Genomic DNA, 26127 nt, shown 5'->3' with positions numbered 1-26127 from the left:
TCCTTGGGGATGTTTTATTACATTAAGGGTGCTATATAATTGCAAGATGAAGCGCTGGAGTGGCAGCCGCTGTGTATTTTATAGAAGATGGTCTCTATAAAGCGGAATAGCAGCCTACGTCTCTCTCTCTACGTGGGCACCATACGGGTATCATTGTCTCCAACGTCCCGGCTAGTTCGTTCCTCGCTGCCAATGGTCCTTGGCATTGGGGAGGTTCGACCTTTGCCCACCCCTTCACCAGATCCTGACGTGCTGGGAGACGAGCTCTGGGTCGATCACCGACTCCTCAAGGGGCCGGTCAGTGTGGAACTCGTGCTGGTGCTGCAGCCTCTGCTGGCTCTTCTTGGCTCCCCGCTGTGGGATAGGTAGCTCGGAGTGGTGGGCTGGGAGCGGCTCCTTAAAGAAGTACGGGTGCAGAAGGGCCTGCGGAGGGAGAAGACACCGATCAGGGTTATGGTCACGTTAGGCCGGCTCGCTCTCTTCTGCTCCGGGGGGTGGGGTGGTGGTGTCACATAAGCAAGTATTAACCAGTGGCAGCCATCACCCTGCGCACCCCCCCACCCCCAACCCCACCCACCACCCCCCCCTCCCCACCACCCCCATCCATCAACTGAACACGAGGGGCATTTGGCCTCCCCCAGCAAGTGGGAACATCTCCCCTGTTGGTCCGCCCTATTGATCCCCTTCATCATTTTAAAAGACCTCTCTCGGGGGTCCTTAGAAATAGGAGCTGTCTGAGGCCACTCGGCCCCTCGAGCCTGCTCGGCCATTGAACACAATCATGGCTGATCTTCTCCATCATCTTCCTGCAATATTCCCATATCCCTTAACCTCAAAAGCCGCCAAATCTCCATCAGGACTATACTCGACGACTGAGCTCCCTCTGGGGTCGAGAACTCCAGAGACTCTCGGAGTGAAGGAATTTCTCTTCGTCTCAGTCCAAAATGGCCACCCCCTTATTCTGAGATTGTGACTCCCCCTCTACCCACCACCCCCACCCCCCCAAACACCGAGTTCTGGACTCTCTAGTCAGAGGACCCCATGGCCTTCTCCTTTCTAGAGAAAGGAGCCCCGATATAGTTTCTCAGATTTGGTATCATCTGTCTCAATATTTGTTGCATCTTCTCCAGGGTCTTCAATTGCTTTTTATAATTTGGAGACCGGAACTGTGCACAGTATTCCAAGAGGGATATGTACACCAGGACTGTGCACAGTATTCCAAGCGGGATATGTACACCAGAACTGTGCACAGTATTCCAAGTGGGAAATGGGGACCAGAACTGTGCACAGTATTCCAAGCGGGATATGGAGACCAGAACTGTGCACAGTATTCCAAGTGGGATATGTACACCAGAACTGTGCACAGTATTCCCAGCGGGATATGTACACCAGAACTGTGCACAGTATTCCAAGTGGGATATGTACACCAGAACTGTGCACAGTATTCCCAGCGGGATATGTACACCAGAACTGTGCACAGTATTCCAAGTGGGATAGGGAGACTGGAGCTGTGTGCAGTATTCCAAGTGGGATATGGAGACCAGAGCTGTGCGCAGTATTCCAAGTGGGATATGGAGACCAGAGCTGTGCACAGTATTCCAAGCGGGATATGTACACCAGAACTGTGCACGGTATTCCAAGCGGGATATGGAGACCAGAACTGTGCACAGTATTCCAAGCGGGATATGTACACCAGAACTGTGCACAGTATTCCAAGCGGGATATGTACACCAGAACTGTGCACAGTATTCCAAGTGGGATACGGAGACCGGACCTGTGCACAGTATTCCAAGTGGGATATGGAGACCGGAGCTGTGCACAGTATTCCAAGTGGGTTACGGAGACCAGAGCTGTGCACAGTATTCCAAGTGGGATACGGAGACTGGAACCGTGCACAATATTCCGAGTGGGATATGGAGACTGGAACTGTGCACAGTATTCCAAGTGGGATATGTACACCAGAACTGTGCACAGTATTCCAAGTGGGATATGGAGACCGGACCTGTGCACAGTATTCCAAGTGGGTTACGGAGACCAGAGCTGTGCACAGTATTCCAAGTGGGATATGGAGACTGGACCTGTGCACAGTATTCCAAGTGGTTTACGGAGACCGGACCTGTGCACGGTATTCCAAGTGGGATATGGAGACTGGAGCTGTGCACGGTATTCCAAGTGGGATACAGAGACCGGAACTGTGCACAGTATTCCAAGTGGGATATGGAGACCGGAGCTGTGCACAGTATTCCAAGTGGGATATGTACACCAGAACTGTGCACAGTATTCCAAGTGGGATACGGAGACCGGAGCTGTGCACAGTATTCCAAGTGGGATACGGAGACCGGAGCTGTGCACAGTATTCCAAGTGGGATACGGAGACCGGAACTGTGCACAATATTCCGAGTGGGATATGGAGACTGGAACTGTGCACAGTATTCCAAGCGGGATATGGAGACCAGAACTGTGCACAGTATTCCAAGTGGGATACAGAGACCGGACCTGTGCACAGTATTCCAAGTGGGATACGGAGACCGGAGCTGTGCACAGTATTCCAAGTGGGATACGGAGACTGGAGCTGTGCATGGTATTCCAAGTGGGATACAGAGACCGGACCTGTGCACAGTATTCCAAGTGAGATACGGAGACCGGAGCTGTGCACGGTATTCCTGGTCCAGTCTAAGCGAGGATCGATAGCAGTTTATTATAACTTATTTGCCTTTCTGGAACTGGCAGTGCCCATTTTGTTTTTGTTAAAATATCCTGCGTTGGCATTTTAATTGATCTGTGTATCCCTACCCCTGGAGACTGCATTACCCGGGCCTCTGGGTTACTACTCCCTCCACTGAACTGATCTATCACTACCCCTGGAGACTGCATTACCCGGGCCTCTGGGTTACTACTCCCTCCACTGAACTGATCTATCGCTACCCCTGGAGACTGTATTACCCGGGCCTCTGGGTTACTACTCCCTCCACTGAACTGATCTATCGCTACCCCTGGAGACTGTATTACCCGGGCCTCTGGGTTACTACTCCCTCCACTGAACTGATCTATCGCTACCCCTGGAGACTGCATTACCCGGGCCTCTGGGTTACTACTCCCTCCACTGAACCGATCTATCGCTACCCCTGGAGACTGCATCACCCGGGCCTCTGGGTTACTACTCCCTCCACTGAACTGATCTATCGCTACCCCTGGAGACTGCGTGGTTATATTTTTTTTCTGGCGGTCCCTGTACACCTCTCGCACAGGTCAGGCAGACACAAAGAGCGAGTGTGGAAATCCGCGAGGTTTGACGAGGTTGGGGTGGGGGGTGGGTTAGGAACCGCGCCTCTCCTCACCTCAGCAGCACTGATCCTCTGCTTCGATGGGTAGATCAGGAAGCGTTTCAGCAGGTCCACCGCTTCCGGCGAGGCGTCCGGGACCACCTGCTCCAACGGGATGGGCGGGTTCTCCTTGAAGGTAATCTTGTTGTAATCCGGAAGCTCCGTGATTTCCTGGAGGGTGGGGCGGGGGAAAGAAGAGAGGGTCAGAGGATCGGAAAACCGAGATGTGAGGGAGGGACTGGAAAAGACGGAACGGAGAGCACCCCCCCACCCCCTCCCACCCCCACCCCCCGTGCCCTTCCGTGCGTCACGTACAAACCAACCGAGTCAGGAACTGCCCTCATTCCCATCCCCGCGTCAGGTCGAGGGTTATAACAAAGTAATGGTGACTTGAGACTCGAGCACCATAATCCAGGGTGAGACTCACCTTCCCAAGTGCCAGCGCCGAGGGAGTGCCACACTCTCGGGGGGTGGGACAGAGCCAAGGGAGTGCTGCACTGTCGGGGGGGGGGGGACACAGCGCCAAGGGAGCGCCGCACTGTCAGTGCGGCCAGCGCCGAGGGAGTGCCACACTGTCGGTGGGGCCAGTGCCGAGGGAGTGCCACACTGTCGGTGGGGCCAGTGCCGAGGGAGTGCCACACTGTCGGTGGGGCCAGTGCCAAGGGAGGGCCACACTGTCGGTGGGGCCAGTGCTGAGGGACTGCCACACTGTTGGTGGGGCCAGTGCTGAGGGAGTGCCACACTGTTGGGGGGGGGGGGGGCAGCACTGAGGGAATGCTGTGCCATCAGGGGTCCAGTGCCGAGGGAGTGCTGCGTGGTCGGGGGCGCCAGTGCCGAGGGAGTGCTGTGCCGTCGGGGGATCCAGCGCCGAGGGGATGCTGTGCCGTCGGGGGATCCAGCGCCGAGGGAGTGCCGCACTGTCGGGGGGGGGGGGGGACAGCGCCGAGGGAGGGGCGCCAAGGGAGTGCCACACTGTCAGTGGGGCCATCGCCGAGGGAATGCCGCACTGTTGGGGGCGTCAGCGCCAAGGGAATGCTGTGCCGTCACGGGTCCAGCGCCGAGGGAGTGCCGCACCGTCGGAGGTCCAGCGCCGAGGGGGTGCCGCGCTGTTGGAGGGGCCAGCGCCGAGGGAGTGCCGCACTGTCGTGAGGGCCAGCGCCGAGGGAATGCCGCACTGTCGGGAGGGCCAGCGCCGAGGGAATGCCGCACTGTCGGTGGGGCCTGCACCGAGGGAATGCCGCACTGTCGGTGGGGCCAGCGCCGAGGGAATGCCACACTGTCAGGAGGGCCAGCGCCGAGGGAGTGCAGCACCGTCGGAGGGGCCAGCGCCGAGGGAGTGCAGCACTGTCGGAGGGGCCAGCGCTGAGGGAGTGCAGCACTGTCGGAGGGGCCAGCACCGAGGGAATGCTGTGCCGTCGGGGTTCCAGCGCTGAGGGAGTGCCGCGCTGTCGGAGGTCCAGCGCCAAGGGCCTTCTTTCATGATGAGACATTAAATGGAGGGTCCCCTCTGCCCTCTTGGGTGGATGGGAAAGATCCCACAGCCGCTAACAGAAGAAGTGAGGGGTTGGAGCTCCCCCCACTGCCCGGTGGTCCCAGCACAGTGGAACTGAAGTACAATAGTACAAGAAGGAGCCAAGCCCCAACCCTGGCCTGTGGAGAGTTGGTCTACGTCATCCCAGGCGAAGGTGGGGGAGGACGCGCTACAAACGGGCCCCGTTTTCACAACTCCAACCAAGCGCACTGGGAACTTCTGCGCCCTGTCAGATACCTGGCCGTCCCAGTCCATACTCACCCCTTCAGCCCTCCTCCGCACCTCGGCATCCGCACCCTCCTCGTCCCACGCCACTCTCCCCTCCTGCGTGCCGAGGCTGGTGGAAGGGTCCAGGACAAGGCGGCAGAGCCTTACAATGAGAGCCAAACCGTTCAAGGTGTCAGGAAGCCCTTCTTCACACAAAGAAGACGGGAAGTCTGGCAAACTCTCCCACAAAGAGCTGTCGAGGCTGGCGGTCAATTGGAAATTTCAGAGCTGAGGTTTTGGTTGGGTAAAGGGGATCAAGGGTTACAGAGCTGAGGTGGGTAGATGGAGTTAACACACAGGTCTGCGTCCATCTGACTGAAGTGTGGTACAGGCTCAAGGGGCTGAACAGCCTCCTCCTATTCTTGTGTCTCTGAATCGGACACGTGGAAATGCTTCAGTGTGACAGTCATAGGAGCAGGAGGAGGCCATTCAGCCCCTTCTGAAACCTGTTAACACAGGGACAGGTGGAGGCCATTCAGCCCCCCTCTCAAGCCTGTTACACAGGAACAGGAGGAGGCCATTCAGCCCCTTCTTGAGTCTGTTACACAGGGACAGGAGGAAGCCATTCAGCCCCTCTCAAGCCTGTTACACAGGAACAGGAGGAGGCCATTCAGCCCCTCTCAAGCCTGTTACACAGGAACAGGAGGAGGCCCATTCAGCCCCTTCTCGAGCCTGTTACACAGGAACAGGAGGAGGCCATTCAGCCCCTCTCAAGCCTGTTACACAGGAACAGGAGGAGGCCATTCAGCCCCCCTCTCAAGCCTGTTACACAGGGACAGGAGGAGGCCATTCAGCCTCTCTCAAGCCTGTTACACAGGAACAGGAGGAGGGACATTCAGCCCCTCTCAAGCCTGTTACACTGGAAAAGGAGGAGGCCATTCAGCCCCTCTCAAGCCTGTTACACAGGAACAGGAGGAGGCCCATTCAGCCCCTCTTGAGCCTGTTACACAGGAACAAGAGGAGGTCCATTCAGCCCCTCTTTGAGTCTGTTACACAGGAACAGGAGGCGGCCATTTGGTACTTGTCCCCTATCCTTTAATACCTTCGGTGAACGAAAATCTGTGAATCTGAAACTTAAGATTCATCAACATCCTTTTCTGTTTGTGGAACAGAGTTTCAAACTCCTGCCACCCTTTGTGTGTCGAAGTGTTTCCTAATTTCACTTCTGAAAGGTCTGCCTCTCATTTCTAGACCCTGCCCCCTCATTCTAGACACCCCCAACCAACGGAAATAGTTTCTCTCTATCAGCCCCCGGATATCTTGAAACGTCAATCAAATCACCGCCTGCACCTTCTCAGTTCCAGGGAATACAACCCGAGTTTGTGCTTAATCGCTTTTCAGAGTCCAGGGAACATTCTGGCAAATCTGCCCTGAGCACCCTCTGAGCGTGACATATCCTTCCGAAGAAGTCAGCGAATGGCTTACCGGCCAGGTCCTGTGGTTGGGTGTCCCGAGCACCCGGAGCACACAGCAGAGCTGTTCGATGTCGTTCTCGCCAGGGAACAGTGGCGAGTTGTTCAAGAGTTCCCCGAATATGCAGCCCACAGCCCTGGAGAGAGCAGAGCCGCAGTAGAGGTGAACAAACTGCCCGATCTTCCCACACCACCCCCAGCACCCAACCACCCCTCCCACAAACCCCACCCTCCCGCCCAATCAACCCCCCACCTGCCCAACACCCCCCTCCCAGTCCCCACCACCCCTCCCACCCAACCCCCACCTCCCCACCACCCCTCCCACCCAACCCCCACCTCCCCACCACCCCTCCCACCCAACCCCCACCTCCCACAACCCCTCCCACCCAACCCCCACCTCCCCACCACCCCTCCCACCCAACCCCCACCTCCCCCCACCCAACCCCCACCTCCCCACCACCCCTCCCGCCCAAACCCCACCTCCCCACCACCCCTCCCGCCCAACCCCCACCTCCCCACCACCCCTCCCGCCCAAACCCCACCTCCCCACCACCCCTCCGCCCAACCCCCACCTCCCCACCACCCAACCCCCACCTCCCCACCACCCCTCCCACCCAACACCCACCTCCCCACCACCACTCCCACCCAACCCCCAACCCCCACTCCCCATCACCCCTCCCACCCAACCCCCACCTCCCCACCACCCCTCCCACCCAACCCCCACCTCCCCACCACCCCTCCCACCCAACCCCCACCTCCCCACCACCCCTCCCACCCAACCCCCACCTCCCCACCACCCCTCCCGCCCAACCCCCACCTCCCCACCACCCCTCCCACCCAACCCCCACCTCCCCACCACCCCTCCCGCCCAACCCCCACCTCCCCACCACCCCTCCCACCCAACCCCCAACCCCCACCTCCCCACCACCCCTCCCGCCCAACCCCCACTCCCCATCACCCCTCCCACCCAACACCCACCTCCCCACCACCACCCACCCAACCCCCACCTCCCCACCACCCCTCCCACCCAACCCCCACTCCCCACCACCCCTCCCACCCAACCCCCACCTCCCCACCACCCCTCCCACCCAACCCCCACCTCCCCACCACCCCTCCCACCCAACCCCCACCTCCCCACAACCCCTCCCACCCAACCCCCACCTCCCCACCACCCCTCCCACCCAACCCCCACCTCCCCCCACCCAACCCCCACCTCCCCACCACCCCTCCCGCCCAAACCCCACCTCCCCACCACCCCTCCCGCCCAACCCCCACCTCCCCACCACCCCTCCCGCCCAAACCCCACCTCCCCACCACCCCTCCCGCCCAACCCCCACCTCCCCACCACCCAACCCCCACCTCCCCACCACCCCTCCCACCCAACACCCACCTCCCCACCACCACTCCCACCCAACCCCCAACCCCCACTCCCCATCACCCCTCCCACCCAACCCCCACCTCCCCACCACCCCTCCCACCCAACCCCCACCTCCCCACCACCCCTCCCACCCAACCCCCACCTCCCCACCACCCCTCCCACCCAACCCCCACCTCCCCACCACCCCTCCCGCCCAACCCCCACCTCCCCACCACCCCTCCCGCCCAACCCCCACCTCCCCACCACCCCTCCCGCCCAACCCCCACCTCCCCACCACCCCTCCCACCCAACCCCCAACCCCCACCTCCCCACCACCCCTCCCACCCAACCCCCACTCCCCATCACCCCTCCCACCCAACACCCACCTCCCCACCACCACCCACCCAACCCCCACCTCCCCACCACCCCTCCCACCCAACCCCCACTCCCCACCACCCCTCCCACCCAACCCCCACCTCCCCACCACCCCTCCCGCCCAACCCCCACCTCCCCACACCCAACCCCCACCTCCCCACCACCCCTCCCACCCAACCCCCACCTCCCCACCACCCCTCTCACCCAACCCCCACTCCCCAACACCCCCCACCCAACGCCCAACCCTCACTCCCCACCACCCCTCCCGCCCAACCGCCACCTCCCCACCACCCCTCCCACCCAACCCCCACCTCCCCCCACCCAACCCCCACCCAACCCCCACCTCCCCACCACCCCTCCCGCCCAACCCCCACCTCCCCACCACCCCTCCCACCCAACCCCCACCTCCCCCCACCCAACCCCCACCTCCCCACCACCCCTCCCACCCAACCCCCAACCCCCCACCACCCCTCCCACCCAAGAGCCACCTCCCCACCACCCCTCCCACCCAACCCCCACCTCCCCACCACCCCTCCCACCCAACCCCCACCTCCCCACCACCACCCACCCAACCCCCACCTCCCCACCACCCCTCCCACCCAACCCCCACCTCCCCACCACCCCTCCCACCCAACCCCCACCTCCCCACCACCACCCACCCAACCCCCAACCCCCCACCACCCCTCCCACCCAACCCCCAACCCCCCACCACCCCTCCCACCCAACACCCACCTCCCCACCACCCCTCCCACCCAACCCCCACCTCCCCACCACCCCTCCCACCCAACACCCACCTCCCCACCACCACCCACCCAACCCCCACCTCCCCACCACCCCTCCCGCCCAACACCCACCTCCCCACCCGCCCAACCCCCACCTCCCCACCACCCCTCCCACCCAACCCCCACCTCCCCACCACCCCTCCCGCCCAACCCCCACCTCCCCACCACCCCTCCCGCCCAACCCCCACCTCCCCACCACCCCTCCCGCCCAACCCCCACCTCCCCACCACCCCTCCCGCCCAACCCCCACCTCCCCACCACCCCTCCCGCCCAACCCCCACCTCCCCACCACCCCTCCCACCCAACCCCCACCTCCCCACCACCCCTCCCACCCAACCCCCACATCCCCACCACCCCTCCCACCCAACCCCCACCTCCCCACCAACCCTCCCACCCAACCCCCACCTCCCCTCCCACCCAACCCCCACCTCCCCACCACCCCTCCCACCCAACCCCCACCTCCCCACCACCACCCACCCAACCCCCACCTCCCCACCACCCCTCCCACCCAACCCCCACCTCCCCACCACCCCTCCCACCCAACCCCCACTCCCCATCACCCCTCCCACCCAACCCCCACCTACCCACCACCCCTCCCACCCAACCCCCACCTCCCCACCACCCCTCCCACCCAACCCCCACCTCCCCCCACCCAACCCCCACCTCCCCACCACCCCTCCCACCCAAACCCCACCTCCCCACCACCCCTCCCACTCAACCCCCACCTCCCCACCCACCCAACCCCCACCTCCCCACCACCCCTCCCACCCAACCCCCACCTCCCCACCACCCCTCCCGCCCAACCCCCACCTCCCCACCACCCCTCCCATCCAACCCCCACCTCCCCACCACCCCCCACCCAACCCCCAACCCTCACTCCCCACCACCCCTCCCACCCAACCCCCACCTCCCCACCACCACCCACCCAACCCCCACCTCCCCATCACCCCTGTCACCCAACCCCCACCTCCCCACCACCACCCACCCAACCCCCACCTCCCCACCACCCCTCCCACCCAACCCCCACCTCCCCACCACCCCTCCCACCCAACACCCACCTCCCCACCACCCCTCCCACCCAACCCCCACCTCCCCACCACCCCTCCCACCCAACCCCCACCTCCCCACCACCACCCACCCAACCCCCACCTCCCCACCACCCCTGCCACCCAACCCCCACCTCCCCACCACCCCTGCCACCCAACCCCCACCTCCCCACCACCACCCACCCAACCCCCACCTCCCCACCACCCCTCCCACCCAACCCCCACCTCCCCACCACCCCTCCCACCCAACCCCCACCTCCCCACCACCCCTCCCACCCAACCCCCACCTCCCCTCCCACCCAACCCCCACTCATGCCCAATCACCCCCTTCCCACCACCCCTCCCTCCCAACACCCCCACCTGCCCAACCCCTCCCACCCAACCCTCCCCACCGAAAATCCCCCTCCCCACCATCCCTCCTGCCCAACACCCCCCCACTCCCCACCACCCCTCCTGCCCAACCCCCCCCCACTCCCCACCACCCCTCCTGCCCAACCCCCCCACAACACCCACCACCCCTCCTGTCCAACCCCCCCTACTCCCCACCACCCCTCCTGTCCAACCCCCCCTACTCCCCACCACCCCTCCTGTCCAACCCCCCCTATTCCCCACCACCCCTCCTGTCCAACCCCCCCTACTCCCCACCACCCCTCCTGTCCAACCCCCCCTACTCCCCACCACCCCTCCTGTCCAACCCCCCCCACCAGCTCTCCCGCCCAACCCTCCCCACCCACCATCCCAACCCCGCCCAAGCTCCACGCCCCTACTGAAGGCCTGGGCTCCTGCCGGGAGGGGTAGTGGTTCCGCTGGTCATAGCTGCAGCCCCCCCCACGCTCTGTCCTGCACGCGAGGGGACGCTGGTCACATGTGCGGCCCACACCAGCCGTGTGGCTGCTGTATCAGTCGGGCTGGGCGGGCTCCAGTGCACATTCAGCGGAACTCACAGGACTGCAGTCAGGTGCAGGAGGCAGAGCTGACTTTATCTGGTGCCTCCCATTCCCCCCCTTCGTCCCTAACCCAAGGGCAAAGGAATAAATTCTAAATTCTTCACTACCTCCCTGGTCAGGGCAACATAGAATGATCTTTACTCTGTATCTAACCCCGTGCTGTACCTGTCCTGGGAGTGTTTGATGGGGACGGTGTAGAGGGAGATTTACTCTGTATCTAACCCCGTGCTGTACCTGTCCTGGGAGTGTTTGATGGGGACGGTGTAGAGGGAGATTTACTCTGTATCTAACCCCGTGCTGTACCTGTCCTGGGAATGTTTGATGGGGACTGTGTAGAGGGAGCTTTACTCTGTATCTAACCCCGTGCTGTACCTGTCCTGGGAGTGTTTGATGGGGACGGTGTAGAGGGAGATTTACTCTGTATCTAACCCCGTGCTGTACCTGTCCTGGGAGTGTTTGATGGGGACTGTGTAGAGGGAGCTTTACTCTGTATCTAACCCCGTGCTGTACCTGTCCTGGGAGTGTTTGATGGGGACGGTGTAGAGGGAGCTTTACTCTGTATCTAACCCCGTGCTGTACCTGTCCTGGGAGTGTTTGATGGGGACAGTGTAGAGGGAGCTTTACTCTGTATCTAACCCCGTGCTGTACCTGTCCTGGGAGTGTTTGATGGGGATGGTGTAGAGGGATCTTTACTCTGTATTTAACCCCGTGCTGTACCTGTCCTGGGAGTGTTTGATGGGGACAGTGTAGAGGGAGCTTTACTCTGTATCTAACCCCGTGCTTTACCTGTCCTGAGAGTGTTTGATGGGGACGGTGTAGAGGGACCTTTACTCTGTATCTAACCCCGTGCTGTACCTGTCCTGGGAGTGTTTGATGGGGACGGTGTAGAGAGAGCTTTACTCTGTATCTAACCCCATGCTGTACCTGTCCTGGGAGTGTTTGATGGGGACGGTGTAGAGAGAGCTTTACTCTGTATCTAACCCCATGCTGTACCTGTCCTGGGAGTGTTTGATGGGGGCAGTGTAGAGGGAGCTTTACTCTGTATCTAACCCCGTGCTGTACCTGTCCTGGGAGTGTTTGATGGGGACGGTGTAGAGAGAGCTTTACTCTGTATCTAACCCCATGCTGTACCTGTCCTGGGAGTGTTTGATGGGGGCAGTGTAGAGGGAGCTTTACTCTGTATCTAACCCCGTGCTGTACCTGTCCTGGGAGTGTTTGATGGGGACGGTGTAGAGGGAGCTTTACTCTGTATCTAACCCCGTGCTGTACCTGTCCTGGGAGTGTTTGATGGGGACGGTGTAGAGGGAGCTTTATTCTGTATCTAACCCCGTGCTCTACCTGTCCTGGGAGTGGTTGATGGGACAACCATGACCTTTTCACCTTCTTCCTACTTTACTAACTGAAGCTGAAGGAAGTATGACCTTTTTTGTGGGGTCGCTGGAACAGGGAACAGAGTATCTTACCAAATATCCACACCTTCATCATATTTACGAGCTCCATAAAGCAGCTCCGGGGCTCGGTACCACCTGCAATGTAGGACAAAAGATGTAACTGAATGGACACCACATCCGGCCCGGCCTGTGGTTTTGACAGTGCAGCTCTCTCCTGCGAGAGTGTTTGTAGTCTATCGTTTACCCACTGTTAACCTGCTGGCTGCTGTCGGGGATTTACCAGGACATCTCCAGGGATGAGGGGACTTCAGTACATGGGGAGAGACTGGTGAACCTGGGACTGTTCTCATTCGAGCAGAGAAGGTAAAAAGAGGATGGCCGGGGGCTGGGGGTGGGTGGGGGAAACGACACAGATTGAAGAGAATCGGTAAAAGATCCAGACATGGGGGGAGATGAGGAGAATGTTTTTGACACAGCGAGTTGTGGTGATCTGGAAGGCGCTGCCTGAAAGGGCGGTGGAAGCAGATTCAATAGGAACGTTCAAAAGGGGGGGAATTGGAGAAATAATTGTCAGGAAAATATTTGCAGAGCGACAGGGCAAAGAGCTGGGGCGGTGGGGGGCTGTAATAATTAGACAAAAACAAAATACAGCGGATACTGGAAATCTGGAATGAAAAGGGAAAGCACTGGCAAAGTCTGGCAGCATCTGTAGCGGGAGAAACAGATTTAACGTTGCGAGTCCGTATGACTCTTCCTTAGAATCCATCTTCGTTCTAAGGAAAAATTATTCAACTCAAAACATTCTGGCTGTTTCTCTCTCCATAGATGCTGTTGGGACGAATTGGGATGGCTCTTTCGAAGATCAAGGGCGTTCATGAAGGGCTGAAAGGCCTCCTCCTCCTGTCCTGTATCCTCTGATGAGACATGTGGCGAGTGCGGGGCTGACTACGTGGCTGGGCAGGGTCAGCGGCAAGTGGGTGCCAGATAGTCAGTGCCGAGGGAGTGCCGCACTGTCGGAGGGTCAGTGCTGAGGGAGCGCCGCACTGTCGGAGGGTCAGTGCTGAGGGAGCGTCGCACTGTCGGAGGGTCAGTGCTGAGGGAGTGCCGCACTGTCGGAGGGTCAGTGCTGAGGGAGCGCCGCACTGTCGGAGGGTCAGTGCTGAGGGAGCGCCGCGCTGTCGGAGGGTCAGTGCTGAGGGAGCGCCGCACTGTCGGAGGGTCAGTGGTAAGGGTGCGCCGCACTGTCGGAGGGTCAGTGCTAAGGGTGCACCGCGCTGTCGGAGGGTCAGTGCTGAGGGAGTGCCGCACTGTCGGAGGGTCAGTGCTGAGGGAGTGCCGCACTGTCGGAGGGTCAGTGCTGAGGGAGCGCCGCACGGTCGGAGGGTCAGTGCTAAGGGTGCACCGCACTGTTGGAGGGTCAGTGCTGAGGGAGCGCTGCACTGTCGGAGAGTCAGTGCTGAGGGAGTGCCGCACTGTCGGAGGGTCAGTGCTGAGGGAGCGCCGCACTGTCGGAGGGTCAGTGCTGAGGGAGCGCCGCACTGTCGGAGGGTCAGTGCTGAGGGAGCGTCGCACTGTCGGAGGGTCAGTGCTGAGGGAGTGCCGCACTGTCGGAGGGTCAGTGCTGAGGGAGCGCCGCACTGTCGGAGGGTCAGTGCTGAGGGAGCGCCGCGCTGTCGGAGGGTCAGTGCTGAGGGAGCGCCGCACTGTCGGAGGGTCAGTGGTAAGGGTGCGCCGCACTGTCGGAGGGTCAGTGCTAAGGGTGCACCGCACTGTCGGAGGGTCAGTGCTAAGGGTGCACCGCACTGTCGGAGGGTCAGTGCTGAGGGAGTGCCGCACTGTCGGAGGGTCAGTGCTGAGGGAGCGCCGCACGGTCGGAGGGTCAGTGCTGAGGGTGCACCGCACTGTCGGAGGGTCAGTGCTGAGGGAGCGCTGCACTGTCGGAGAGTCAGTGCTGAGGGAGCGCCGCACTGTCGGAGGGTCAGTGCTGAGGGAGCGCCGCACTGTCGGAGGGTCAGTGCTGAGGGAGCGCCGCACTGTCGGAGGGTCAGTGCTGAGGGAGCGCCGCACTGTCGGAGGGTCAGTGCTGAGGGAGCGCCGCACTGTCGGAGGGTCAGTGCTGAGGGAGCGCCGCGCTGTCGGAGGGTCAGTGCTGAGGGAGCGCCGCACTGTCGGAGGGTCAGTGGTAAGGGTGCGCCGCACTGTCGGAGGGTCAGTGCTAAGGGTGCACCGCACTGTCGGAGGGTCAGTGCTGAGGGAGTGCCGCACTGTCAGAGGGTCAGTGCTGAGGGAGCGCCGCACTGTCGGAGGGTCAGTGCTGAGGGAGCGCCGCACTGTCGGAGGGTCAGTGCTAAGGGTGCACCGCACTGTCGGAGGGTCAGTGCTGAGGGAGCGCCGCACTGTCGGAGGGTCAGTGCTGAGGGAGCGCCGCACTGTCGGAGGGTCAGTGCTGAGGGAGCGTCGCACTGTCGGAGGGTCAGTGCTGAGGGAGCGCCGCACTGTCGGAGGGTCGGTGCTGAGGGAGCGCCGCACTGTCGGAGGGTCAGTGCTGAGGGAGCGCCGCACTGTCGGAGGGTCAGTGCTGAGGGAGCGCCGCACTGTCGGAGGGTCAGTGCTGAGGGAGCGTCGCACTGTCGGAGGGTCGGTGCTGAGGGAGCGCTGCACTGTCGGAGGGTCGGTGCTGAGGGAGCGCCGCACTGTCGGAGGGTCAGTGCTGAGGGAGCGCCGCACTGTCGGAGGGTCGGTGCTGAGGGAGCACCGCACTGTCGGAGGGTCGGTGCTGAGGGAGCGCCGCACTGTCGGAGGGTCAGTGCTGAGGGAGCGCCGGACTGTCGGAGGGTCAGTGCTACGGGTGCACCGCACTGTCGGAGGGTCAGTGCTGAGGGAGCGCTGCACTGTCGGAGGGTCAGTGCTGAGGGAGCGCCGCACTGTCGGAGGGTCAGTGCTGAGGGTGCACCGCACTGTCGGAGGGTCAGTGCTGAGGGAGCGCCGCACTGTCGGAGGGTCAGTGCCGAGGGAGTGCCGCACTGTCAGAGGGTCAGTGCTGAGGGTGTACCGTGCTGTCGGAGGGTCAGTGCTGAGGGAGCGTCGGAGGGTCAGTGCTGAGGGAGCGCCGCACTGTCGGGAGGGTGAATACTGAGGGGACCTGTTCCTGGTGAAACGTTAAACAGCCTTTTAGACAGATGGAAATGTCGCCCAGTATTCCTGGGTGATCAGCGGGTCAATATTTGTCTGCCACCAATCTGTTTGTCCTCTGTTTGCGTGGGCTCGCTGTGCACCAATTGGCTGCTGCGCTTCCTACCTTAAAACAATGACTGCTCTTCAATAAGCACTTCGCTGGCTGTGAAGCACTCTGGGATAAATTGAGGGGGTGGAAGGCGCTACAGAAATGCAAGTTCTTTCTGCCTCTCACCGTGTAGCCACCTGGTGGCTGTAGAGTCTGTTGCCTTCATTGGAAAAAACCCGTGCCAGGCCAAAATCTGCGATTTTCAGGTGTCCCGTCGAACTGATCAGCAGGTTGGCTGGCTTCAGATCCTGCATGAGACAAGTGGACAGGTTAAAGACTCCATCGTTGTGACAGGATGGAACACCTCAAAGCTTCTCATCGTGGAACCAGAGCGTGAGGTGGGGATCTGGGAGTGGCAGAGGGAGCGTTGGGATTGGGTTGACTGGCATTCCCTCAGCACTGACCCTCCCACAGTGCGGCATTCCCTCAGCACTGACCCTCCCACAGTGCGGCATTCCCTCAGCACTGACCCTCCCACAGTGCGGCGCTCACTCGGCATTGACCCTCCGACAGGGTGGCGCTCCCTCGGCATTGACCCTCCGACAGTGCGGCGATCCCTCAGCACTGACCCTCCGACAGTGTGGCGCTCCCTCGGCATTGACCCTCCGACAGTGCGGTGCTCCCTCATCACTGACCTTCTGACAGTGTGGCCCTCCCTCAGCACTGACCCTCCAACAGTGCGGCACTCCCTCAGCACTGACCCTCTGACAGTGTGGCCCTCCCTCAGTGCTGACCCTCCCACAGCGCAGCACTCCCTCAAACAGCGCGGCACTCCCTCAGCACTCACCCTCCGACAGTGCGGCGCTGCCTCAGCGCTGACCCTCCAACAGTGCGGCGCTCTCTCAGCACCGACCCTCCGACAGTGCGGCGCTCCCTCAGCGCTGACCCTCCGACAGTGCGGTGCTCCCTAAGCACTGACCCTCCGACAGTGCAGTGCTCCCTCAGCATTGACCCTCCGACAGAGCGGCGCTCCCTCAGCACTGACCCTCCGACAGTGCGGCGCTCCCTCAGCACTGACCCTCCGACAGCGCGGCGCTCCCTCAGCACTGACCCTCCAACAGTGTAGTGCTCCCTCAGCATTGACCCTCCGACAGAGCGGCGCTCCCTCAGCACTGACCCTCCGACAGTGCGGCAACTCTGCACTAGGAGCGTCAGACCAGATTATTGTGGTTTAGTCTCTGGATTGGGGTTTGAACCACAACCTCCTGATTCCGAGGCGATGATGGGACCCACTGAGCCACAACTGACACTGTTTCTGGCTATTTGAGGCCTGAGAGTCATTGAGGCACGCAGGTAATGGAGATCTGAAGCCCAATTTCCCTCATGTCACCTCAACCAGTGCAGGCCGGAGCTGGGGTGGGGTGAGGTGAGAAGCAGTCGACTGCTGGGTTATAACGGGTGCAGCGAATGTCAATCCGGACATTCTCTGAACACCTCTCCTGGGGATCCACCCACCACCCCAACCTGTGTTGGCAAAGGATCTCAACATTGGAGGGGTGTGTCTCTCGCCATGCCCTCTGCAGTCGAATAGCCCACCAAAACCCACCACGGCTCTGCCTTCCACGTGAGGGAGGGGGGGAGAGGGGAACTGAAATGAGAGGGGGCACAGCTCGCGGGGGAGGAGCCAGTTTCTCACCCTGTGCATGATGGAGTTCTGATGGCAAAAGGTCACTCCCTTGAGCAGCATCATCATGTAACCTTTGACCTGCGACTCGGTGAGGGGCCAGTCGGAGTTGCGGATGACCTCCGACAGGTCGGAGAGCATGTACTCGAACACCAGCACGAACCCGGTCCCGTGGGGGAAAACATCCTTCAGCTTCACCACCTGGAGCGGGCAGAAGAGGCGGAAGCTCACAATGAACCTTGAACACGAAATGGCTTCTACTGTAAAACATCGCAAGGCACGTTACAGGATTGTAACTCAGACAAAAAAAAATCGACCCTGAGTCCCACACACAGCCCTTTAAAGGATAGCAGCATGTCATCACTGGAAGGGAAGTGTGTCACGTGATCCAGTCCCAGTTTCACTTTGGCCAGTAAGCAGAGCACCACACTCACAGCTCTGCAGCTCACCAATCCATGTATATATGTTCTCATGTGCCTAGTCTCAACAAATTAACCCACCTCTGCAGCTCACCAATCCATGTATATATGTTCTCATGTGCCTAGTCTCAACAAATTAACCCACCTCATATTTACGCCATCCCTTACATGCAGTCGTTCCCTTTATATCATTATAAAAACATGACATGGTGCTCAGCGGTGCTCAAACAGTCTGGCAGCAGAGATTAAGCGCAGGTACAACAGGGCGAACAGCCTTCGATCATGCTACATGGCATGAGGCGACCCTCGACGTTTTGGTCAGATCGCAGCAAAGAGATCGCAGCACCGGAGAGAGTGTTGTAAACGCAGCGCGGTGACTGCACAGAAAAGCTTCGAAGACGCAGTGCAGAGGTAGAGCTCAAACAAAGAGCCGGTAAGCAGGTGGACCCCTCGTGGTGAGATTGCAGCGCACATGGTCTGTCAGTTCAGCGAGTGGGACTGCGCGTCGGGAGGACCAGGATAGCTCAACCGGGAAAGGCCAGCGACCAGGGCGTGGGCCGGATCGATAGCGAGCGAGGGAGAGTTAAAAACAAAAAAAATCCCAAAAAAGTCATGAAAGTCCGGCCAGAGAAGGTTGAGATTATAACATGTGAAGCAAAAGCAGCTACAGCGATACTCATTCCAGGTAGTACAGAAGGAAGGAAGGTCAAAGAGATATCGTCAGAACGTCCACAAAATTCCCCAGTTTGACTTAGATGCAAATCCAAATTCAAAGCGTTCAAACCGTGCGCAGAGCCCAGAGCACGGAGCTATGGTTTCTCGACTAAGGTGTGTCTGAGCCAGACATGCAAGCCATAAAAATTCACCAAGCGATTGGGAACGAAGGCCCACACAGGCTGAGCACGTCAGGGCTAACTGCAGGAGAGCGAAACGATCCCCAAAAGCTATGGGCCACACTGGAAGACCGGTTCAGAGTCAGGTTAACCTTCTGAATCAATCGATGAGCGTCCACGTCATTAGAATCCATAAGGCCACTTTGGTCAGTAGATGCAGAGAAAAGGGTAGGCCCTACGATTTTTCAAATGCAGAGCTAGCAGACAGAATTGTCGAGTTGGGGATCACATCCACTCCCACGGAAGCATTCCAGAACGATCTGCTGGACAAGCCTGAAACGTATAGCGTCACAAAGAGGCACTCAAGGATGGACCCAGGTACAAAGTGATCCTCGCAGATCGATGAAGCTTACTGCGCCTGAGTACAACCCCAATCGTTGACACACTCACTGGAAACACCCAAACCTAACAAGGCATGTTGAAGGTGCAGCCTTCTGCAGGCATCAAGGAAATGCCCAGCTCCCCGCCAGTTCAAGGCATGTGGCAGAAAGGGCCATTGGCAGCGGCAGGGCACTAGAGCGAAGGCTGGTGCGGCTACAAAGAGCCGTGTGCTGATCCAAACAGACCGTGCACAACAGGGAACCTTCCACACAACATGAATGGCCATCCAGGATCCCGTCAGAAACACATATACAGGAGGTGACCGACAAACCAGCAAATGATGATGTTGGTGCACCACGAGACGAAGAGCGGTGGACCAGGTTTCACACTGTCAGCCTTGCAGAAAACACGGGCACCGTCACACCGTCCGAAGAGTTTGCCAAGATTCAAATTATCTGCCCGAAGAAAGTTGGGAACTGCTCGTCATTGGCCAAGATTGGCAAGTGCTGCCATACTGTCCCTGCGAATTCTAAAAGGCACAGATCCACAGACATGGAAGGCCTTGACAAAACCTACTGCTGTGCAACTCGCAGCATACAATGGCTCACTGATTCCATGTGCAGGATCCATAGTCCTGGAATGCAAGTATAGTAAATCCTCCCGAGTCACAGACGTCCTACATCGTGGAAACTAAAGGCTCGGTGCATGTAGGTTTACCGGCATGCCATGACCTCGCACAAGTGACAATCCGTGGAATCAGTCAGGCCTCCTACGGCAGGTCTATCTCTGAAACTACTCTTATCATCTCAGTTCACGACCCAACATCGAAATATCCAGAACGCCTCAACAAAATTGGCCGTTTCAAGGGAGCTGTAATGTTACGCTTGCAGGAGAATGCAAGTCCGCCAATTGATCCGGTACATTTTGTGCAATGCAAATGGCAGCAGCTGCAAGAGGAAACGGCGAAAGGTTCCACACGACAGAAACTGTGGTAAACCACCATCGAAGGGTGGCCTGATTCAATTCAGCGTGTCCACAAACACGCAACGCCATTTTGGCCTTGTTGGGATGAGCTAGGCAACTCCCGGGGAATCATTTTTTGAAGGCAGACAGGCCATCATACCGGAGTCTATGGGACCTGATATTCTTCAACAACTTCGCCACTCACACATGGATATAGATCAGACAGGAAGACTTGCAACAGAGTCAGTCTAATGGCCGGGTATGAACAATGACATTGAAGGCGTTGTCAAGAAATGTGAAGCATATCAAGTCACGTGCCAAGTCAGCACAAAGAACCATCGATTCCACATGAAGTTCCTAACCATTCTTGGTCCAAAATTACATCCGGCCTCTTTCACGCACTTGGCACTGACGTCATTGTCATGGTCGACTACTTCACCAAGTAACCCATTATTCGACAACTGCACAGCACGTCAAGCTCAACTGCCACACACACTAGGTGCTATTTTCAGTTTACTTGGTGTGCCTAGAGAAATCATTACAGATAACAGCCCACAATTTACTGGTGAGCCATTTCAGGATATGTGTGAGAAGTGGAATATTGATCGCACTGCTTCTTCTCCACATTACCCTAGCTCTAACAGTCTCGCTGATCAAATGAAGCACACAGAGTCTCAAATGCAGGCAGACCAAGCAAGATGTACATGTTGCAACGTTACATCTGAGAGCGACATTTGTCAGTGCAACTATTCCATCACAGGCAGAGATCATGCTTGGGAGACCAATGCATATCAATTTACCCACGCTTACCCATTCTACTCTCTCAGAAATGAAAGAGCGGCTCTTAAAGCTACAAGGGAAGATGAATGTGCACAATAAAAATGTGGGTACATAATTGCCAAGTTTACAGTTGGGGCAAAAAGTTCTCATCCAAGAGGGGCATGGCAACCAGCCGAAGTAACTAGGGTTTGTCTGGTCCTATGAAGGTAGTCAATACACACAAAAAAACTCACAAAGGTGGAACGTAGCCAAAGACAAATCAGATCCATTCCAGCTCCTCAACCACCGTACAGTCCCATCCAAGTATATCGAGGACAAGATCCAAAATACAACCACGGGCAACATCCAAGAATGACAATCCCCCCGGTCAGTGAGCAATGAAAGACACCTCCAGAACAAGGTTAGCATTCCGAGATCTGGGTGTACCAGGTTACCTCTACGCTGCAGAGACTCAGATTCAGCAGCTCTATACACTCATGTAATGGTAACTAAATGTGTAGTGTAAATAATTATACTTATTTGGAATGGGGGTGGGGGGGGAAAGAGTATCTTTAAAAAGAGGGATATTGTAATATGATATAAGGGATAGCAGCATGACATCTCTAAACGGGAAGTGTGTCATGTGATCCAGTCTCAGTTTCACTTTGGCCTGTGAGCAGAACGCAGCACATACAGCTCTGTTGCTGATGTCTTCAACCTTTCTATGCATGCATATATGTTCTCACATGCCTAATCTCAGTAATTGAATGCACAATGTGTTTAGACCAGTCCTTCTTAATGCTTTTTATATCATTACAAAAACACGACATTAGGGACAGGTCGTTAAAAGCTCGGTCAAAGAGTTCGCTTTTAAGCAGAAGAAAGAGAGAGGGATTTGGAAAGAAGGAAGAGACATTTTGTGTTACCTAACTGGGCGCCCATGTGGGTCAGCGGAAGTTGGAGGTGCTGGGTGAATGAGATGTACTGAGCTGTCGGAATACAGGCAGAGAATGAACAAGTATTTCTACAGCAGGCAGAAAGTATATCACATCTCCACTCACGGCTGCTGGGATATGGCAAGTTGCTGCAACACTGCACAGAGCAACTTGTGATGTGGATGGCTATTGAGTCAATTGCAAGGATACAGCAAAACACACGGAGCGGCGACTGACTCCTGTCAGATTGTCATTCTTCAAACCCTGTGCCAGGAAACTTAGGAATCTAGACACATCCAGTAAAGCACAGGGTCAGATACGGAGTAAAGCTCCCTCTACACTGTCCCCATCAATCACGCCCAGGACAGGTACAGCACGGGGTTAGGTACAGAGTAAAGCTCCCTTAACACTGTCCCCATCAAACACTCCCAGGACAGGTACAGCACGAGGTTAGATACAGAGTAAAGCTCTCTCTACACCGTCCCCATCAAACACTCACAGGACAGGTACAGCACGGGGTTAGATACAGAGTAAAGCTCCCTCTACACCGTCCCCATCAAACACTCACAGGACAGGTACAGCACAGGGTTAGATACAGAGTAAAGCTCCCTCTACACCGTACTCACATACTGATTATCCTCAATTTCCTGAAGAGCTTTAATTTCTCGCAGTGCCTGGTTCGGAATTCCATCCTCAAGCTTCCGCAGAGCCACTTTCTTCAAGGCGACCGTCTCCCCCGTCTAGAGAACAAAAAGAAGAATCTGAGCAACAGGCCAATGACTTGAAATAAAGTCCCCACTAGCCCACAAGGTGGCAGACATTGCTCAGTGAGGCCCGCTCTCTTGTCAATGAGTCAGAAAATTGTCAGTTTGAGTCCCCACTCCTTAGACTCGAGCTCCATAAACCAGACAGTCAGTACTGAGGGAGTGCCGCGCCGAGGGAGCAGCGCACCGAGGGAGGCTCAGTGCTGAGGGAACGAAGAACCGAGGGAGGCTCGGTGCCGAGGGAGCGCCGCACCAAGGGAGCGCTGCACCGAGGGAGGCTCGGCGCCGAGGGAGCGCCGCACCGAGGGAGGCTCGGCGCCAAGGGAGCGCCGCAACAAGGGAGCGCTGCACCGAGGGAAGCTCGGCGCCGCACCAAGGGAGGCTCGGTGCTGAGAGAGCACCACACCGAGGGAGGCTCGGCGCCGCACCGAGGGAGGCTCGGCGCTGAGAGAGCACCGCACCGAGGGAGGCTCGGCGCCGCACCGAGGGAGGCTCGGCGCTGAGAGAGCACCGCACCGAGGGAGGCTCGGCGCCGCACCGAGGGAGGCTTGGCATTGAGGGAGCAGCACACCGAGGAAGCACTGCACCATCTGAGGCTCGGCGCTGAGGGAGCGCTGCACCGAGGGTGCACTGCACCATCTGAGGCTCGGCGCTGAGGGAGCACCGCACCAAGGGAGGCTCGGCGCTGAGGGAGCAGTGCACCAAGGGAGGCTCGGCGCTGGGGGCGCGGCACACCGAGGGAGGCTCGGTGCTGAGGGAGCACCGCACCGAGGGAGGCTTGGCGCAGAGGGAGCACCGCGCCGATGGAGCACTGTGCCGTTGGAGGTTCGGCGTTGAGGGAACACGGCCATCTCAAATCAATGGTCACCCATGGCAGAGGGACCACCGGCGACAGGCGGCAAAGGTAGGTTTCTGCCCTATGTCCTGGGAGGGTCCCAACATCCCACACTCAGCCCAACATGGGGGGGAGAGAGCCCAGGGTGAGGGGTGCGAGTCTGGGGAGAGCGGGGCTCGGGAGTGACCGGGGGGTGGATGGGGTGTCCACGGGGGGTGGGGGGGGGGGGGGAGGGTCCAGGGTGAGGAGGGGTTCAGGGTAAGGTCCATTGTGAGGTACTGGATGAGGGGGGGTATCCGGGGTGAGGTCCCGGGTGTGGGGGTCCGGGAGGGGGAGGGGCACAGGGTGGGGCGGTCAGTGATGAGGGAGTCAAGGGTCCGGGGTGAGGGGGGCCCGGGGCGAGGGGGCGGGGCAGGGCTCCGGGGGCATGAGTCCGTGGTGAAGGGGGCGGGGGGTCTGGGGTAAGGGGGCGGGACTCCGGGGTGAGGGGGCGGGGAGGGGCTCCGGGGGCAGGAGTCCGTGGTGAAGGGGGCGGGGCACCGGGTGAAGGAGGCGGGGGCCCGGGGCGGAGCTCCGGGGTGAGGGGGTCGGAGTTCCGGGGTGTGGGGGGCGGGGGCTCCGGGGTCAGGGGGCGGGGTTCCGGGGAGGGGGCGGGGCTCCGGGGGCAGGAGTCCGGGGTGAAGAGGGCGGGGGCCCGGGGTGAAGGGGGCGGGGCACCGGGGTGAGGGAGGCGGGGGCCCGCGGCGGAGCCCCGAGGTGAGGGGGGCGGAGCTCCGGGGTGTGGGGGGCGGGGGCTTCGGGGTGAAGTGTGGGGGCTCTGGGATGAGGGGAGATTTGAGGCTGTGAGGCGGGTTGAGACCCCGGGTCCCTCCGCCCTGCCTCCCGGGTCCTGTCCTTCCCGATCACCTCGATATGTTTGGCCTTGAAGACGATGCCGTGAGCCCCCTCCCCGATCCGCCCGAGGATGTTGTATTGCTCCATCAGGCCGCGGAAGCGAAGGAGAGGCCCTGAGGCCTGCGCGCTAGGCCGCGGGTCGCCATGGGGACGGGGTTGGCGGTTGGAGCCAGAGCGGGGCGGGGCCTCGGTGCCAACGTTCCGTCGTCAACGGCTCGCGGTGACGTGGACGCGCCGGCTGCCTCCGGGCCACCGCTGCCCCAAAAGAGGTCAACCCGGCTGTGGGCCTGGATGACGTCACCGCAATTCCGCTCGTGACGCGTCAGGGCGCTTTCACGCATTGGTGACGTCGGAGCGCTTCCACTTCGGTGGCGTCATTGCGCTTCCATTCATATGTGACGTCACATTGCTGTTTGACGTCATTTCACTACACGTGCGCCGTCACTCCTGGGTTGCGTCATCGCCTCTCCATCCTCTGCTTAAGCCCCGCCCCCTTAAAGGGACACACACCCCAGGGGATGAACTGAGCTGAATTCATAGATACAATTGGGGTCCCTGTGGACGCAAGAGGGGACCGGACAGCTTGATTGTCTAGGCCTGTGGTTCAGAATAACGCCAACAGCGCAGGTTTGATTCCCGTTCCAGCCGGGTCAGACGTTGGGACCTGCCCAATCGCCTTGTTTCCCCCCCTCCCCCCACAACCCACCGAGACCAGAAGGTGATGGCCAAGTTACCGCTGGTAAAATAAAAATGGCTCAGGGTGAAGCGCCAACCGACAACCAGCCAAGGACCTGACTTCAGGCAGACCACGCGTGACATGTTTCAGGCAGACCACACGTGACATGTTTCAGGCAGACCACGCGTGACATGTTTCAGGCAGACCACGCGTGACATGTTTCAGGCAGACCACGCATGGCGTGGACCATGTTCACAACAGCTTGCAATGCAGACAGCATCTTTAACCCGAGGGAAACATTTCTCCCAAGGCAGGTGTGATTATCAAACTGAATCCGACAGGAGGAGGTGATATTCAGGACCAGTGAACAAGGAGTCGGTTTTTTGGGAGCCTCTTAAAGGAGGAGAGGGAGAGACAGGTGGGGAGCGGGGGGTGCAGAGAGGTTTAGGGAGGGAATTCCAGAGCTTAGGCCTCCCCCCAGGCAGCTGAAGGCACGGCTGCCGATGGTGGAGCGATGGGAATCGGGGGATGGTCAAGAGGCCGGAATAGGAGGAGCGCAGAGATCTCGGAGGGTTGTGGGAGGTTACAGAGTTAGGGAGGGGTTGTAGGGGCTGGAGGAGGTTACAGAGATAGGGACGGGTGTAGGGGCCTGGAGGTTACAGAGACAGTGAGGGTTGTAGGGGCTGAAGGAGGTTACAGAGATAGGGAGGGTTGTAGGGGCTGGAGGAGGTTACAGAGATAGGGAGGGTTGTAGGGCTGGAGGAGGTTACAGAGATAGGGAGGGTTGTAGGGGCTGGAGGAGGTTACAGAGATAGGGAGGGTTGTAGGGGCTGGAGGAGGTTACAGAGATAGGGAGGGTTGTAGGGGCTGGAGGAGGTTACAGAGATAGGGAGGGTTGTAGGGGCTGGAGGAGGTTACAGAGATAGGGAGGGTTGTAGGGGCTGGAGGAGGTTACAGAGATATGGAGGGTTGTAGGGGCTGGAGGAGGTTACAGAGATAGGGAGGGGTGTAGGGGCTGGAGGAGGTTACAGATAGTGAGGGTTGTAGGGGCTGGAGGAGGTTACAGAGATAGGGAGGGTTGTAGGGGCTGGAGGAGGTTACAGAGATAGGGAGGGGTGTAGGGGGTTGGAGGGCGTTACAGGGATAGGGAGGGTTGTAGGGGCTGGAGGAGGTTACAGGGATGGGGGGGGTTGTAGGGGCTGGAGGAGGTTACAGAGATAGGGAGATTTGTAGGGGCTGGAGGAGGTTACAGAGATAGGGAGGGGTGTAGGGGCTGGAGGAGGTTACAGAGATAGGGAGGGTTGTAGGTGCTGGAGGAGGTTACAGAGAT

At 59.4% G+C, this 26127-nt stretch overlaps 1 protein-coding gene across 1 annotated transcript; it reads right to left on the bottom strand.

The window, feature by feature from the left end:
• cdk20 (cyclin-dependent kinase 20) lies at window positions 1–24389 on the bottom strand. The gene is made up of 8 exons (XM_041179600.1): window positions 24134–24389; window positions 22255–22368; window positions 17351–17539; window positions 15841–15962; window positions 12504–12566; window positions 6547–6670; window positions 3339–3494; window positions 1–423 (listed from the first exon to the last, which is right to left on the bottom strand). Exons 1-8 carry the CDS (start codon window positions 24206–24208, stop codon window positions 235–237), a joined length of 1032 nt encoding a protein of 343 aa, XP_041035534.1. The 5' UTR covers window positions 24209–24389; the 3' UTR covers window positions 1–234.
• Between the last annotated feature and the right edge of the window lie 1738 nt (window positions 24390–26127).

Source organism: Carcharodon carcharias, chromosome 35 (assembly GCF_017639515.1).
Source record: "Carcharodon carcharias isolate sCarCar2 chromosome 35, sCarCar2.pri, whole genome shotgun sequence".
Classification (NCBI taxonomy): domain Eukaryota; kingdom Metazoa; phylum Chordata; class Chondrichthyes; order Lamniformes; family Lamnidae; genus Carcharodon; species Carcharodon carcharias.
The sequence above is the reverse complement of the archived record's forward strand: the minus strand, read 5'-3'. Positions and strand labels throughout refer to the sequence as shown.